The sequence below is a fragment of the Danio rerio genome, chromosome 10 (genome assembly GCF_052040795.2).
Source record: "Danio rerio strain M-AB ecotype USA chromosome 10, GRCz13ab, whole genome shotgun sequence".
Classification (NCBI taxonomy): domain Eukaryota; kingdom Metazoa; phylum Chordata; class Actinopteri; order Cypriniformes; family Danionidae; genus Danio; species Danio rerio.
In genome coordinates this window covers 3,352,501-3,368,089 of record NC_141030.1, presented here as the reverse complement: position 1 = coordinate 3,368,089, position 15,589 = coordinate 3,352,501, and the positions used below count along the sequence as shown (strand labels likewise).

At 39.4% G+C, this 15,589-nt stretch overlaps 2 protein-coding genes across 4 annotated transcripts in view; both read right to left on the bottom strand.

Moving 5' to 3' along the window:
- zfyve16 (zinc finger, FYVE domain containing 16) overlaps nt 1-15,589 on the bottom strand; it is a 270,886-nt gene that overhangs the window by 176,188 nt on the left and 79,109 nt on the right. The window lies entirely within an intron of this gene.
- The window catches only part of rasgrf2a (Ras protein-specific guanine nucleotide-releasing factor 2a), a 61,241-nt gene that overhangs the window by 42,820 nt on the left and 2,832 nt on the right, over nt 1-15,589 (bottom strand). For all 3 annotated transcript variants that reach the window (XR_015500684.1, XM_087269958.1, XM_087269959.1), the window contains exon 2: nt 2,321-2,427. Coding sequence is in view for 2 of the 3 variants with exons in the window: in XM_087269958.1 (XP_087126084.1) it covers nt 2,321-2,427 (107 nt within the window). In the remaining variant the exon portion in view is untranslated. The remainder of the gene's footprint in view (nt 1-2,320; nt 2,428-15,589) is intronic.

The window sequence follows — 15,589 nt, the reverse complement described above, 5'->3', positions numbered from 1 at the left end:
TTATGACAGATTTATGACGAGTTGTAATGTCAGGACAGATTATGATGTATTTGTTTATGTCAAGGTGTTATCTTAAAATGGCATAAGTGAGTTAATTAAACTTAACGACAGTTGTCAAAAGCATACATACTTCATGACAGTCTTTTAAACTCCCCCTTCAAGTAACGTCATGGAAGTTCAGAAGTCTTGTAATAACCCCCAGTAACACTCCAGGGTTTTCCAATATTACAATGAGTGTCTTATAAAGGGGTTAAACTCAAGGGAACATTGACTGGATAATATTTTGTAACCTCATGTAGCTTTGTTTATGATTTTTGAAGTTGAAAACCAGCCAATGTTACTTCTTTCTTACAAAATGTGCAGAGAAACACATATATATTGGATGCACAAAATTTGATGTCAACAAACTTTAACATTTATAAGCCTACTTTTTTATCATAACAATATATGCTTGTGTGGTGAGTCGTATTTTATCATATCCATCCAGTATTGAATCCCCTCCAATCGGAATTCACAGACAACCACTACTGATACAAAGATTTTGGTGAAATCTGACATACTGACAGATAAAATTGTGCTTGCTTTCCTACTTCATATTAAATCCATCAAAACTACATGCTGCTATAATGAAGCTTTTAGTTAAAGCCGGTTTAGTAAAGGCATCACTGAGGTCTTAATCTATGAACCACATGCAAAAACTGTGACGTAACAGTCAGACACAACATCATTTTTTCTATTACATATCAGTGGTTCTTGATTCTTTTGCTAATATGTATATTTACCTTTACCGGCCACTTTATTAGGTACACCTTACTAGGACCAGGTTGGATCCCCTTTTGCCTTCAGAATGGCCTTTATTCTTCGTGGCATAGATTCAACAAGGTACTGGAAATATTCCTTAGAGATTTTGGTCTATGTTGACATGATAGCATAACACAGTTACTGCAGATTTGTCGGCTGCACATCCATGATGTGAATCTCCCGTTCCACCACATCCCAAAGGGGCTCTACTGGATTGAGCTCTGGTGACTGTGGATGGAATTTGAGTACAGTGAACTCATTGTCATGTTCAAGAAACCAGTCTGAGATGATTCACACTTTATGATATGGTGTGTTATCTTGCTGGAAGTAGCCATCAGAAGATGGAACCGTTGATACAAGGCAGGATGGACTCATGCTTTCATGTTGTTGATGCCAAATTCTGACTCGACCATCTAAATGTGAAAGTTTTGGTGAGCCTGTGTGAAATGTAGCCTCAGTTTCCTGTTGTTAGCTGACAGGAGCGGCACCCGGTGTGGTCTTCTGCTGCTGTAGCCCATCTGCTTCAAGGTTGGACGTGTTGTGTGTTCAGAGATGCTCTTCTGCAGATCTCGGTTGTATCGAGTGCTTATTTGAGTTACTGTTGCCTTTCTATCAGCTGGAACCAGTCTGGCCATTCTCCTCTGACCTCTGGCATCAATAAGGCATTTGCGCCCACAGAACTGCGGCTCACTGGATATTTTCTCTTTTTCCTATCATTCTCTAGTAGAGCAGCAGTTTCTGAAATACTCAGACCAGCCCGTCTGGCACCAACAAACATGCCACTTTAAATTCACTTAAATCAGCTTTCTGATGCTCGCTTTGAACTGCAGCAGATCGTCTTTATCATGTCTACCAGCCTAAATGCATTGAGTTGCAGCCAAGTAATTGGCTGATTATTAATTTGCGTTGAAGAGCAGTTGGACAGGTGTACCTAATAAAGTGGCCAGTAAGTGTGCGTGTGTGTGTGTGTGTGTATATATAGAATATATTAGATTGAGATATGTCACATTTGATTGAATATTCTTGTAAATTTGAGCATTATCACATTTGTAACACTATATAACTACTTAAATGTGGGTGAGCTGACGTTAGTTTAGACTCGATTACACACTTTAGTAATGTCTCTCAATATTTTGAATCTGTTTTTTCTGTACTTCTTTAATACTTTGTACTTTTCTAATACCATTTGTCATGTTTAACAGGTTTTATTTTTCATGTGTCTTTATAGTTTTTTATTAAGTTAGAATTCGTTTTTCAAGTAGTTTAAGCTAAACAAAAATGCATAACCAGTGCTTAAAATAAAGAAAAAAAAGTGAAGTTTTATTTAATCAGGTAAAATTTTATACCAAGTAACAAACAGTATTTGATATGTTTTCATTGTTAACCCTGGTGTGAGATTATAGGAACACTTTGCTCAGGACATTTTCCTTTCCTACAGAAAAACTGACATGCTAAAACAGCTCAGGAAACATCGATTCTCCAAAGATGCTACTTCATGTGGTTAGTGTTTTGATTGTACCTGGCCTGCTGAATGACCTCCACCCACTCATTACAATCAGCTTCTTCTTCTGACCGCAGCTCCAGAGGTTTCTGCCCATCGTGGCCGAAAATCACCAAGAAGTAATGCTAAAAAAGATGAGAAATGTAACATCAGAGCGTGGCAACCACAAATCAGCATTCGGTATGGCATTTGGCCTATATGGTGAGCAGCATTAAGCCCCATTCACCCAGGGCGTCAGTGTCGACGCCTCCCAGTTGCTTGCTGTAGAAGCACCAACGGAAGCATCAGCCAATCATATCGCTTTATGCATACACCCCCAGCTCAGACAGTAGCCGACTGCGATCTTATTTCATTAGCTAACGCTCCTATGAAAATCTCGTCAGCTCCAACTTCAGACACGCTCTTCAACAAGTGTTAACGCTAGAGCCCCGTGTGAATGTAAGGATTCCTATTTTGCCCCTTTTTACTTTGTGTATTCAGAATGTGCAACCCAGGCTCATTGGAGATATGTGCCCAGGGCTACATTTTTGAGAAACGAGAAATATGTACTCAAGGCTACATGTGCTTGCAGGTTTTGTTTTCACAAAAACAAGATACTGACCATTTTTTTGTATCAAATTAGTCCCCAGGGCACTTTTTCTCATATGTGCCATTTGTGATAAATCCACCAGAGGCCGATGTGTACATCTCAACGTCTTTCTCAAGTGCATCCATTAGAGAAGCTGGTCAGCATGTCGTCATACATAAGTGTGAAAAATTGATTGCCCTCTTACTGATTTCTTATATTTTTACATGTTTGTCACACTTTAAGACTTCAGTTCATAAAACAAAATTAAATATTAGTCAAATATAACTTAAGTAAACACTCAATCATTTTGACACTTTTTATTATTAAGGGAAGAAAAAATACAAAACTACATAACTCTGTATGAAAAAGTGTTTGCCCCTAAACCTAATAACTGGCTTGGTCACCCTTAGCAGCGACAATCAAGCGTCTTCAATAACTTGTAATGAGTCTGCTACAGCGCTGTGGAGGAAATCTTTGCAGAGTTGTTGTAATTCAGCCACATTAGAGGGTTTAAGAAGGTCATTCTACAGCATCTCAATTGGATTCAGATCAGGACTTTGACTAGGCCGCTCCAAAGTCTTCATTTTGTTCTTCTTCAGCCACTGAAAAGTGGACTTGCTAGTGTGCTTTGGATTATTGTCAGTAAAATTATAAATTACTTTTCTATTATATTTAGGCCCAATCTCAATTCTTTTTTTATTAATCTGGGGTCACCACAGCGAAATGAACCGCCAACTTATTCAATCATTCATTTTGTTTTCGGTTCAGTCCCTTTATTAATCTGGGGTCGCCACAGCGGATCGAACCGCCAACTCATCCAGTATACGTTTTATGCAGCGGATGCCCTTCCAGCTGCAACCTATCACTGGGAAACAACCATACACACTCATTCACACACATACACTACGGACAAATTAGCCTACCCAATTCACCTGTACCGCATGTCTTTGGACTGTGAGGGAAACCGAAGCACCCGGAGGAAACCCACGCGAATGCAGGGAGAACATGCAAACTCCACACAGAAACGCCAGCTGAGCCGAGGCTCGAACCAGGATGTCGTGGTGGCACTTTTGATCATTTTGGAAGGGCACTTTCTATCCAAGACAAAAAAAGGGCATGTGCACTGCACAGGTTGAGCCCTATGTGTGCACGTGCCTGTCTACCATATTGCGGTTTACTAAAAAGTAAAAAAAAAAAAGTAAAAAGTATACCGTAAAATTTTAGAATTAAGTTTCTACCATATTTTAGTTCACCGTAATATGGTACCCTGTACAATTTCTAAATAACGTTTCTACCTTGTTTTTAGCTGTAAAATTCTGGCAACCACACAGCTGCTGTTTTTTTTACAGTGAATAGTGTCCAGATTATTTTTCACAGAGATGTATTGCTTGCTGTTAGTTAACGTTAGTCAACTATGGGGACTTCAAAATACAGTGTTACTTAAAAATGACTAAATAGCAAGCATGTTACCAACACACGGTAGAAAAGAAATCATAATAAATCATGTCTGGAATCCTCGGCTTGATTTTCTTTAAGCTAAATTGGTTTTCTTATATACAGTGATTTGATTACGGATAGAAATGTAATCTGGCCTCGTTCTTGACCCGTTCACCCTCAAATAAGTGATGGAGCGATGCAGCGAGGCTCTGAGTGTGTTTTATAGGATGTAGGCTTAAGGGCTCGAAGCGCGGCTGGTGTGTGTGTGTGTGTGTGTGTGTGTGTGGTTATGTAAGCCGAGCTTCTCCTCTGTCTTTAATGCGCTGTCCTGAGCCTCAGGCCTTGTTTAAACCGAGAGATAACAATAGACACGGTCGGCCCACAAATACAGCGACCCACAGAACTATCAGCTCCCACTGAATCCCGTTCAAATCACGGCTACTGTACAGTAAACACAGCTCTTCAGAGCAAACTTCATTAACAGGTCAGAATCCACATTCACATCTGACTCGTTTGCATAATTTTCCCTAGCAGCGCTGTACGCATGTTTTATCATGCATATAAAAGCACACAGACTGTCCTGCCGAACTCGTGCACTGTAGACTTTCATTCAAATAGCCGTGTCTAAGAGAAACACGCAGCCCGAAGCGCTACTATTCTTAGACGACGACCTCACAATACCGCAGGAATCATGGAAAACTCTGCTTCAAGAGGGATTGCATTTGTAAGGACACCATAGCAGATATTAATACAACAAAACAGCTTTGAAATAGTCTCAACCCAACTCAACTCAATTCATCTTTATATCTATAGCGCTTTTACAGTGTACAGTTTAGAATTATTAGCCCCCTTTTTTATTTACTTTTTTAATTGTTTCCCAAATGATGTTTAACAGAGGAAGGAAATTTTCACAGTATGTCTGATAACATTTTTTCTTCTGGAGAAAGTCTTGTTTGTTTTATTTTGGCTAGAATAAAAGCAGTTATTCATTTTTTTAAAAACATTTTTGAGACAAAATTATTAGCCCCTTTAAGCTAATTTTTTTCCCCCGGATAATCTACAGAGCAAACCATCGTTATACAATAACTTGCCTAATAACCCTAACCTGCCTAGTCAACCTAATTAACCTAGTTCAGCCACTTTACACAGCAAAAATTGCTTTTCTTACTTAGATTTTTTGTCTTGTTTCTAGTCCAAATATCTAAAAGTTCTTAAATCAAGAAGTATTTTCTAGACAAGCAAAGCATATTGTCTTGTTCAAAGAAATAATATGCCAAAATGAAGTGAGTTTTTGCTTAAATCAAGCTAAATAATCTGCCAATGGGGTAAGCAAAATAATCTTATCACAAATCGAAAAACAAGAGTATTTTGCTTACCCCATTGGCAGATTATTTAGCTTGATTTAAGGAAAAACTCACTTCATTTTGGCATATTATTTCTTAAAATAAGACAATATATTTTGCTTGTCTAGAAAATGCTTCTTGGTTTAAGAATTTGTAGATATCTGGACTAGAAACAAGACAAAAAATCTAAGTAAGTAAAGCATTTTTTGCAGTGAAGCTGTATAGAAGTGTCTTGAAGAACATCAAGTAAAATATTATCTACTGTCATCATGGCAAAGTTAAATAAATCAGTTATTAGAAATGAGTTATTAAAACTATTATGCTTAGAAATGTGTTGAAGAAATCTTCTCTCCGTTAAATAAAAATATAATAGAAATATTATATATAAAAAAAAGAAACAAAATTCAAAGGGGGGCTAATAATTCTGACTTCAACTGTATGTGTATATATATATATATATATATATATATATATATATATATATATATATATATATATATATATATATATATATATATATTAGGTGTGCTGAAAATGTGCTGAAAAAATCTTCCCTCCATTAAACAGAAATTGGGGGGGAAATAAACAGGGGCGCTAATAATTTAGTGGGGCTAATAAATCTGACGTCAACTGTAGATTGTGTTAAAGCAGATTAACATAGAAGTTCTAGTAAACTGAAACTGTCAGTCCAGTTTTCAGAGTTGAAGTTTAGTTCAGTGTGGTTTAACTTTCACTGCTGAAAGTCCAAACACTGAAGAGCAGATCCATCCATGTGCAGCTCCACAAGTCCCCAAAAAAGCAAGCCAGAGGCGACAGTGGAGGAACTTCACCAATTGACCAAAGTGAAGGAAAAAACCTTGAAAGAAACCAGGCTCAGTTGGGAACGATCAATTCTCCTCTGGCCAAACGTCTTGTGCAGAGCTACAGTCTAGGCACTGGAAGCTGGAGAACGCTGGATGTCCATGGTGGAGAAGCTGCAGGTGTGAGTAGGTCACCGGCGGGCAGTGCTTAATTTGTAAATGAATAATTCCCGGAACAAAACCAGGAAATAAAAGTTACCACGCCCAACGTCCACCAAACAACTTCAGTGTTCCCGAAACATGACGTCATTAAACAGTGATGGTGCAGAAAAGAGCATCACATTCCAGAACGGTCCTTAATTAATTTGTGCCACATAAGTCACGAACAATAAAAACATGTGGCTACTAACATAAATCATTTGAACAATCACTATTCAGTTCACTTCACTATTACGTGCCAAGTGAAAAAAAAAAATTTAATTGATTCACTCTGTCTAATCTTTGAGAAGAGCTAGGGCTGGACAATAATTCAGTATTCATGTATATTGCGATAGATTTTTTTTCAAAAACGGTGATATAATTTTTAAACCCATTTCCAATATTTCGATATAAATTTGCATATATATATATATATATATATATATATATATATATATATATATATATATATATATATATATATATATATATATATTGTTATATATTTATATACATAAAATCTTATACATCATCAGACATCCTAACTCTCTTGGAAGTTCCGGGAGTCTCTATGCATTTGCCGGAGACCATCAACCAACCGAAGAGCAGATCCATCCATGCAGCTCCACAAGTCCAAGCAGTTGGTTTAATAAAGATTAATAAAGGGACTAAGCCGAAAAGAAAATGAATGAATGAATGAATGAATGAATGTGTACTTATCCAAATAAATAAATAAATGTTTTTAAAGTAAAATATAGTGTATTAAACAGAAAAAAACTGTTATTGTTTTTCATCCAGACATTTAAGTGAAGTTTATTAATAAACTAATTTCAAGAGGATCACTTGCTTATGACTGCTGATTTACCATTCAGACGATTCCTAAGCCACTATAAATACTCTTAAGTTCCATATAGCAGCCATCTTTGTTTTGAAGAATCCCCCCTTCCACCCCTACTCCTCCTCCTTTCCTAGATGGGTGGCATGGTGGCCCAGTGGTTAGCACTGTTGCCTCACAGCAAGAACGTCACTGGTTCTAGTCCTTATCAAGCCAGCCGATGTTTCTGTGCGGAGTTTACACATTCTCTCCGTGCTCACGTGGGTTTCCCCCGGGTCCCCCGGTTTCCTCTCACCGTCCAAAAACATGCAACTTAAGTTAATTGACTAATCCAAATCGGCACCATAGACATGCACCTAGTAAGTAGTTATCTCTTAAGAGCAATCAATATCTGTTCATTAGCTACTACAGCAGGGGAGTTCTCCAGATCTACCTGAGCTCAAACTCCCCTCTCGCCTTGCAAAGGGGTGGGAGCCCCGGGCTCGAGGATCTTATAAGCTCAGGGCTCTCTCCTGGGACAGCATGCTTAACAAGCTTCATAATCAATCACCAGCTAAGTGTGAACTCTTGAAAAATAACATATTTTAGAGCAGTAATCACAAGACCATGAAACCGTAATGGTTATATCCAAGGTTATCATACAGTCAGAATTTTATACCGGCCCATGCCTAAACTAGAAAACAGAAGTTGCTGAAATTAAAATTACAGAACAAAAACTGTGATTTATGCAGATTCAAGTGGTCAAACATAAGAAGAAAATCAAGTCTAGTCATGACTAGTCTCTCTGTTTAACTCTGTGATAGTCAGTATGAAGCTGCTGATGTGTAAGTGCAGCACGCTTTGATAACACAGAGGCACTTCAACATGACATCAAACCCGATTTCCATGGAAACGCAAGTCATCACCGTGCTGATGGCCGAGTCAAGCATATTTCATTTGCATCTGAATCTTTATAATGCACATTCAAAGAGGGAGAAAATCTACAGCAGCACGGAGAAAACTCCAGCCAGAGTGAGTGACGACCAATGCAATAATGCAGGTATTATTAATAATATTCTACTCAAGCACATTTTTCACAATAATTACTGTTTTAAAGCAGCTTGTGCACATTATTACATTGCACTGAAAATCCGAAGAGGTAAGGTCTTGTATAGGGTAGACAGTATATATATATATATATATATATATATATATATATATATATATATATATATATATATAAATTAGGGATGTAACGGTCTCAGAATTTCACGGTAAGATAATACCTCGGTATGAATGGCACGGTACGACATTTATTGAATCATTTACAGAAAAAACAAAACTAATGAAAAGACTCGAAAAAAGTGCCAAAAGTGTTTATTTACTTTAGCACTGAACATATCAACGACATACAAATTAACCATCTATCTGTACGTTTCGAAACAGGATCTTCAATTTTTCAATTTTAATAGCAAAAAACTATTAAATCATATAAAAAAATAAAGTGTCAATTTAGTATTGTTGACAACTCATCACAATCAACATTTAATCCCTCACTCACTTAGATAGAGATGAGTTTTTTAAGGAAAATGATCATATAACTATAATCTGGTAAAAGCTGGGATCTCTGGGCATGTCCCCTGCAACAGAAAAAAACCCTCTCATTTGGGACTGAGGTTTCTGGGACAGAGATATGACTTGGCCCAGGTTGACAGCAGTGGGTAACGTTGTGCATTGTCTTTACACTACTTGAGAGGACAAGCCATAAGTGAGATAGAGGTCTCTTTACGGTACAAGTCAATGTCTGCATCAATCTAACAAGTGTGCTGTGTTCTGCAGTCCCCATGACTGTTATTAGTCGTATTCCCCGACTTTTATTTCACCACAGTCTGGCAGTGCCTGCATACTGTTTTTTTTCTGTGTCTGTCACCTTTTCTGCTTTTTCGTATCTTTTTAGAAAGAAACCGAAATGCTTCCACACATCTGATTTAAAACCCGCTTTAGGTTCGATCATTTCCAGCTCTTTTATTCCTCCCCGCTACTAGCAGCACACTCCATTTCCACATTACTGGATCTGTAGTGACAACAGACCGTAAAGGATGATGGCCATGCCTGGGCTGATGGGAATTGTAGTTCCCGCTACCTCCCGTTCGCTTCATTCGCCTAAGCAAAATTTTCCCAGAAATATAGTTTTATTGAGTCATGCGCCTACGGTAATATTGAAAAAAATTACTATTGCGGTATGACGGTATTCACAATATTGTTACATCCCTAATATATATGTGTATATATATATATATATATATATATATATATATATATATATATATATATATATATATATATATATATATATATATATATAATTTCTGTTTAATGGAGAGAAGATTTTTCAACACATTTCTAATCATAATAGTTTCAATAACTCATCTCTAATAACTGATTTATTTTATCTTTGCCATGATGACAGTAAATAATATTAGACTAGATATTTTTCAAGACACTTCTATACAGCTTAAAGTGACATTTAAAGGCTTAACTAGGTTAATTAGGTTAACTAGTCAGGTTAGGGTAATTAGGCAAGTTATTGTATAACAATGGTTTGTTCTGTAGAAAAAAAATAGCTTAAAGGGGCTAATAATTTTGTTCTTAAAATGGTGTTTAAAAATTTAAAAACTGCTTTTATTCTAGCTGAAATAAAACAAATACGACTTTCTCCAGAAGAAAAAATATTATGCTGTGAAAATTTTCTGGCTCTCTTAAATATCATTCTGGAAAAAGAAAAAAAGTCAAACGGGGGTAAATAATTCTGACTTCAAGTGTGTATTAAGATCTGCATCACAATATCTCAAACTGTATTCACTGATATCAAAGTTCCCATATTTAGTAGAGGATCACACTAAACATTAGCATAATTAATTATAATTTAATTCTAAACTAACAGAAGCCTTTCATTGCAGAACATTTTTTCCCATCAGTAAATGGCGGTTTTATTAAAATCCAGGTTATTTTGCACATCACAAAGCTCCTGTAATTAAGCTGGCGCAGAAATCAAAGCACAATCAGTGTCTGCTTTTAAATGCTGTTGGGGTTGGAGGCGGTGTTTGACGGAGGGATCCGGCTGTGAGGGGTGAGAAGGGTGCGGGAGGGAGACGTGCGATTTCCGGGAGATAATCACTCATGTGCGGGCATCCAGGAGTCTCTATGCACTCCCACAATTACCACGAGACTTGGGATGTCTGAATATCACGTTTAATAACTATAGTGAGACGTGATCCAGCGGTACATCCTTGATAAACTGTCCGACGTGCACTGCTCAGTGGAGCTCAGACGAGTGTGTGTGGTCACGTGATGTGCGTTTTCAGCGAACGAAGGGCTGTTTAGAAATGCTAGGTAAAACACGGTGTGGATCATGTTCGTTCTAAACTGACATTTTAACACTAAGACGTATTAGTGTAAACGGGGCCTGAGTGTGTTTTTCGTGAGCGGGTTTGCGATGGGGGCAGGGCGGAGGATCGGCGATGCCGGCTCAGCATCGTGTTGTCTATTGGCCCACCCTAGTGAGTAGTGAGTATTACGCTTTGAATAGCTGATGTGTTCACATTTACAGAGTTCACACTTAAATACTGTTTGACGACTTGTTAGCAAGTTAGCAGGTTTGGCATGCTGTCCCGGGAGAGAACCCTGAGCTCGGAGATAGTTGAGCCCAGGGCTCCCGCCAGGTCCATAGAGCATGTGAGGGGAGTACGAGGTCAGGTGTTCTCGAGAGCTCCCCTCGGCAAAAGAGGAAAGGAGGAAAAGGGGTGGATGGGGGGTTTCTTGGAGAAAACGAAGATGAGGGAGTAGTTCTTAGCTAGGTTACTTGTAGTGTGTTTGAATGAATCTGATTGGCTAGCTAATGAGTGTAGATGAGTGGCCAGCTGCAGTCAATCACATCACGTGCTCCTCTCGAAATTAGTTTGTGAAACTTCATTTAATTTGAGGATGTGTGTAAACGTAACATTCTGTAGTGCATTTAGTTATTGCCCAGCAGGCACACAACATTATAAAGCGTTAATATTAGGTTAGATTTAGGTTGTCATGTCAGATGACAAAAATTTAATGTCTAGTTAGCGTCTAAGAATAATGTCATTTTGATGTCAAAAAATAACATCAAATGTAGTTGATATTTGGTTGATTTTAGGTTGTTAGAAAGTGACCGAAATCCAACGTCAAGCCAACATCTTAAACTAATGTTATATTGACATCAAATACTGATTTGTCAGGTATGGCAAGCAAAATCCAACGTCTGATAGGCATCATAGTGACAACATCCACACATCAAGCTGTAACATCATTAGATGCTGATTTTTGTTTGATTTTAGGTTGGATGTTGGACATTGATGTCAGCCTGATGTTCAGTTCTGACGTCAACCCGATTTTCATTTCCAAACAAATGCAACGTCCCCATGATGCTGCGGCAACGTCAATCTGACGTCATGTTGACGTCCTGTGTCTGCTGGGTGTTTAAGGCCGTTTCGGTCAACCTACAGTAAACATCCGTCATCTTCTCATCAGTCATAGATATATACACTAGATATCGCATAGGGACCTTGAGCATGCGTCAATAGCGCCGCCACATTGGTACAGTGCTCCCAGGACAAATGTCATTCAACCGCACTAGTCAAGACAGTGTTATTACGTGAAGATGCGGGACTTTAGCGCTGTCTACGGGTGTAGTAACGAGCAAACAAAGAAAACAAAGCACAAAGGCAGAACATTTCAAAGGTAATATTAAGTTTTTTTCTGTTTTTGTATGTTCTGAACTTTTGTGCTAATCAGGTCACGTTATTGATGATAACAGTCACTTACTGCATTCACCATAAGGCAAAGCAGCTCCAACTCGCACTAAACACTCGGCTTATGCTAGTTTTGTTGAATAAAATCAGCAAACAATGCAAAAGCAATATGACAACGAGATGCTGCGCTGCCAGAAACTTGTATTATTGTCGGCTAACGTTAGTGAAAGAGTCGTTCGGGGGATTCATTCACAAACGAATCGCTCCCTCCGTCAGTATAAGAAGTGAAAGCAGGAGAGGAGCTGTGTTTCAGGACATGATTAGATCAAATTTAACAGGGAGGGTGGATAGTACATTTCTGTACACACAAACACAAGCTTTTTGTCAGGAATGCCCGTGCGGTCACTGATCCATCAATGTAGAAAAGTGATGTACAATTATAATTTTCGTAATTAGAAAAAATAAATTGGATACTAACATCCAGGAAAACTCCCGATCATAGATATATGTGTTTATGTGTATATCTCTGGCTTTGGATGGCCACAGTCCTCCACTGTACCTTGGTCCCACATTCGTTTCATAGGAGCGCTACTCTGTAGCAAGATGGCGGCGCTATTGACGCATTCCGTCCAATAGACAACAATAGGCCAGGCGACATCTAATGTATATATCAAATGCTCATCAGTGAGCTGCATCTATTCTAAACAGTCTCTGGGTCAATGTGTGTAAAGATTCTTCTTGGACACTTTTAATGCTTCCAAACAGTTTGCTGCATTTATAAAGCGCACATGTCTTGATGTAATTCAGTATGATGCGATTTATCTTCTATGTGTGATTTGATTGGACAGGAATCACAGGACTGATTTTTCTAATCACCATAGACAAGAATTAATAAAGTAGTGACTGCAGGTTGAAGGAAAGTAGTGGAGTAAAAGTACAGTTACTGCACTACAAATGTACTCAAAGGAAAGTAAAAGCACACATTTATAAAAACTACTTAGTAAATTACAATTCCTGAGAAAAACTCCTCAGTGACTGTCATTTGAGTATTTGTAATTAGTTACTTTACACCCCTGAGAATAACCGTACTGCTATCAAAGTGCATTGACAAAAACACTGAAAAAAATCTGCATGTGGGTGTAAGAAGTCAAATGCAGCTCTGAAAAAAAAGAAAACAAAGAAGAAATGTCACACTTTAGAGATCTCGCAGTGTTCAGCGGAGCAGAATGTGTTTCAGATTGACAGAGTGATGCTGGTCAGAGCCATCAGATGATAATCTCACAGTGTGTGTGTGTGTGTGTGTGTGTGTGTGTGGAGGGGGCAGCAACATCTGCTATAACATAGCAGAAGAGATTGTGTGTGGGTTTACTTAGCTTAATATGACAACACTTCTCTATAGGTAAAAAATGTAAATACTGCTCTTACATAAGTGGATTTTTAAAAGTGGAACAAATATTTTACCACAAGTCTGTGCACTTTAAAAGCACAATAAAGTTAAAAAAGTAAAGTGATTTATCAAATTAAATCGCAAGCTTGGCAAGTAGTTTTGGAGAATTTGATGTTCACCCATTCAAACTGAATGCCTGAGCATACTGCCCGAGAGGCGTTTCAAAGATGGCCGCCGAGTGAAATGACTTGCCTTAAGGGACTCTGGCCATACACACATGCTACTTCAGAGCAAATATTCAAAGTAGCATGGTAAACTATATAGGGAGCTCGTCACAGGATTTCATTGTTCAAAAATGAACCAATGTGAATATAAAACCAACCTCAGCTAAGTAAAGCAGGCTAGGCAGAATAGCACTATTTACTGATGTCGTTGTTAAACGAAATAAAATTGGCATTATCGATGCTGTAAAAGGATTTTATGAAACTGAAAACAATCACATCAATCTTTTACTGGGCATAAGAACCCATTCATAAAATCTACACCAGCTTTGGGGGACTGAAAGAGTTTTAAAACAGAACATTACCGGTCTAACAGAATTACTTCATCCATGGTGTCGTCCTTCCTCCAGCGTGCAAAACTAACTCCAATATTGATTCAGCATTTGATTTTACCACTGTCACTCTGTTGTGTGCACAATCACAGGATCTGCGTGAACAGGGGTGCACAGATCCCTACTGAAAAAAACAGTTTAAACCAGCCTAGGGTGGTTTTAGCTGGTCGACCAGGCTGGTTTTAGAGGGGCTTTGGCCTTTTCCAGGCTGGTTTCCAGCCATTTCCAGCCTGGTCTTAGCTGGTCAGGGTGGGAGATGACCAGCTAAAACCAGCTTGACCAGCCTAGCCAGGCTGGCAGCCCAGCCAAAACTAGCTATGTCCAGCTTAAACCAGGCTGGTCAAGCTGGTTTTAGCGGGATTTAGCTGGTCATTTTCCAGCCTGACCAACTAAGACCAGGCTGGAAATAGCTAAAAACCAGCCTGGAAATGGCCAAAACCCTCTAAAACCAGCCTGGTCAACCAGCTAAAACCAGCCAACCAGCCTAGGCTGGTTTAAGCTGGATTTTTCAGCAGGGATGTACAAATCTACACTTGTTGACAGACAGTTTGGGCTACTTATCAGAATTATGGGAATTGTCCGCTCAACAATATTTAATTGGATGAACATTTTTTAGTCTTTTGCCCAACCCAAGCTCATTCTGGAAACGTAGCCCCACGGACGTTTCTGGAGACCGCGATTTACGTGGCCGGAGGTACGTAAAGGCCGCGTTTGGTTTTTTTCGAGCGAACGCTGCGGGCGGTGTGGCGCCGCTCCGCCCCTCCTCTTCGCGCTCGCCGGCCGACGGCTCGCCTCCGAGTGGAGGGCTTTCACGACGCAATCAGTTTGTCCGCCTAGCTCACAGCGTTGCGTCGGCGGAGCGGAGGCCCCGGAGGAGGAGGACGAGCCGGAGCCGGCCGCGGTGGACGACGACCGGGATCGAGTCCGGGCAACGGCGGGTTTCGTAAGACGAAAAACGGAATCCAGAAAATAAGGGCGAGAACGCGGCGGGATCCGAAAACGCGGTCGAAATCGAAGACGAGGGCTTTTGCTTTTTTTTTTTTCCCAATCTGGCGGCTATTCGCGCGAGAACGGCGCGGGCGCGAACGCCGCGCGCTCCCGAGAGGCGCCCGCCCGAGACACAAAAAAGCGCGCACAGCGGCCTCTCGCGGATCCGCGAAAACAAAAAAACGCTCGAATACGTACCTCCCGGGACGTAAATCGCGGTCCGCAGAAACGTCCGCGTGGCTACGTTTCCACAATGAGCCCGGGTTGCTTTTGCCTCACCCAGAATATAAAAACACATATAAACACAAGTAGATCATTTACTGTAATCATTACTATTGTTCTGTGAAGAGACTTTCAACCAG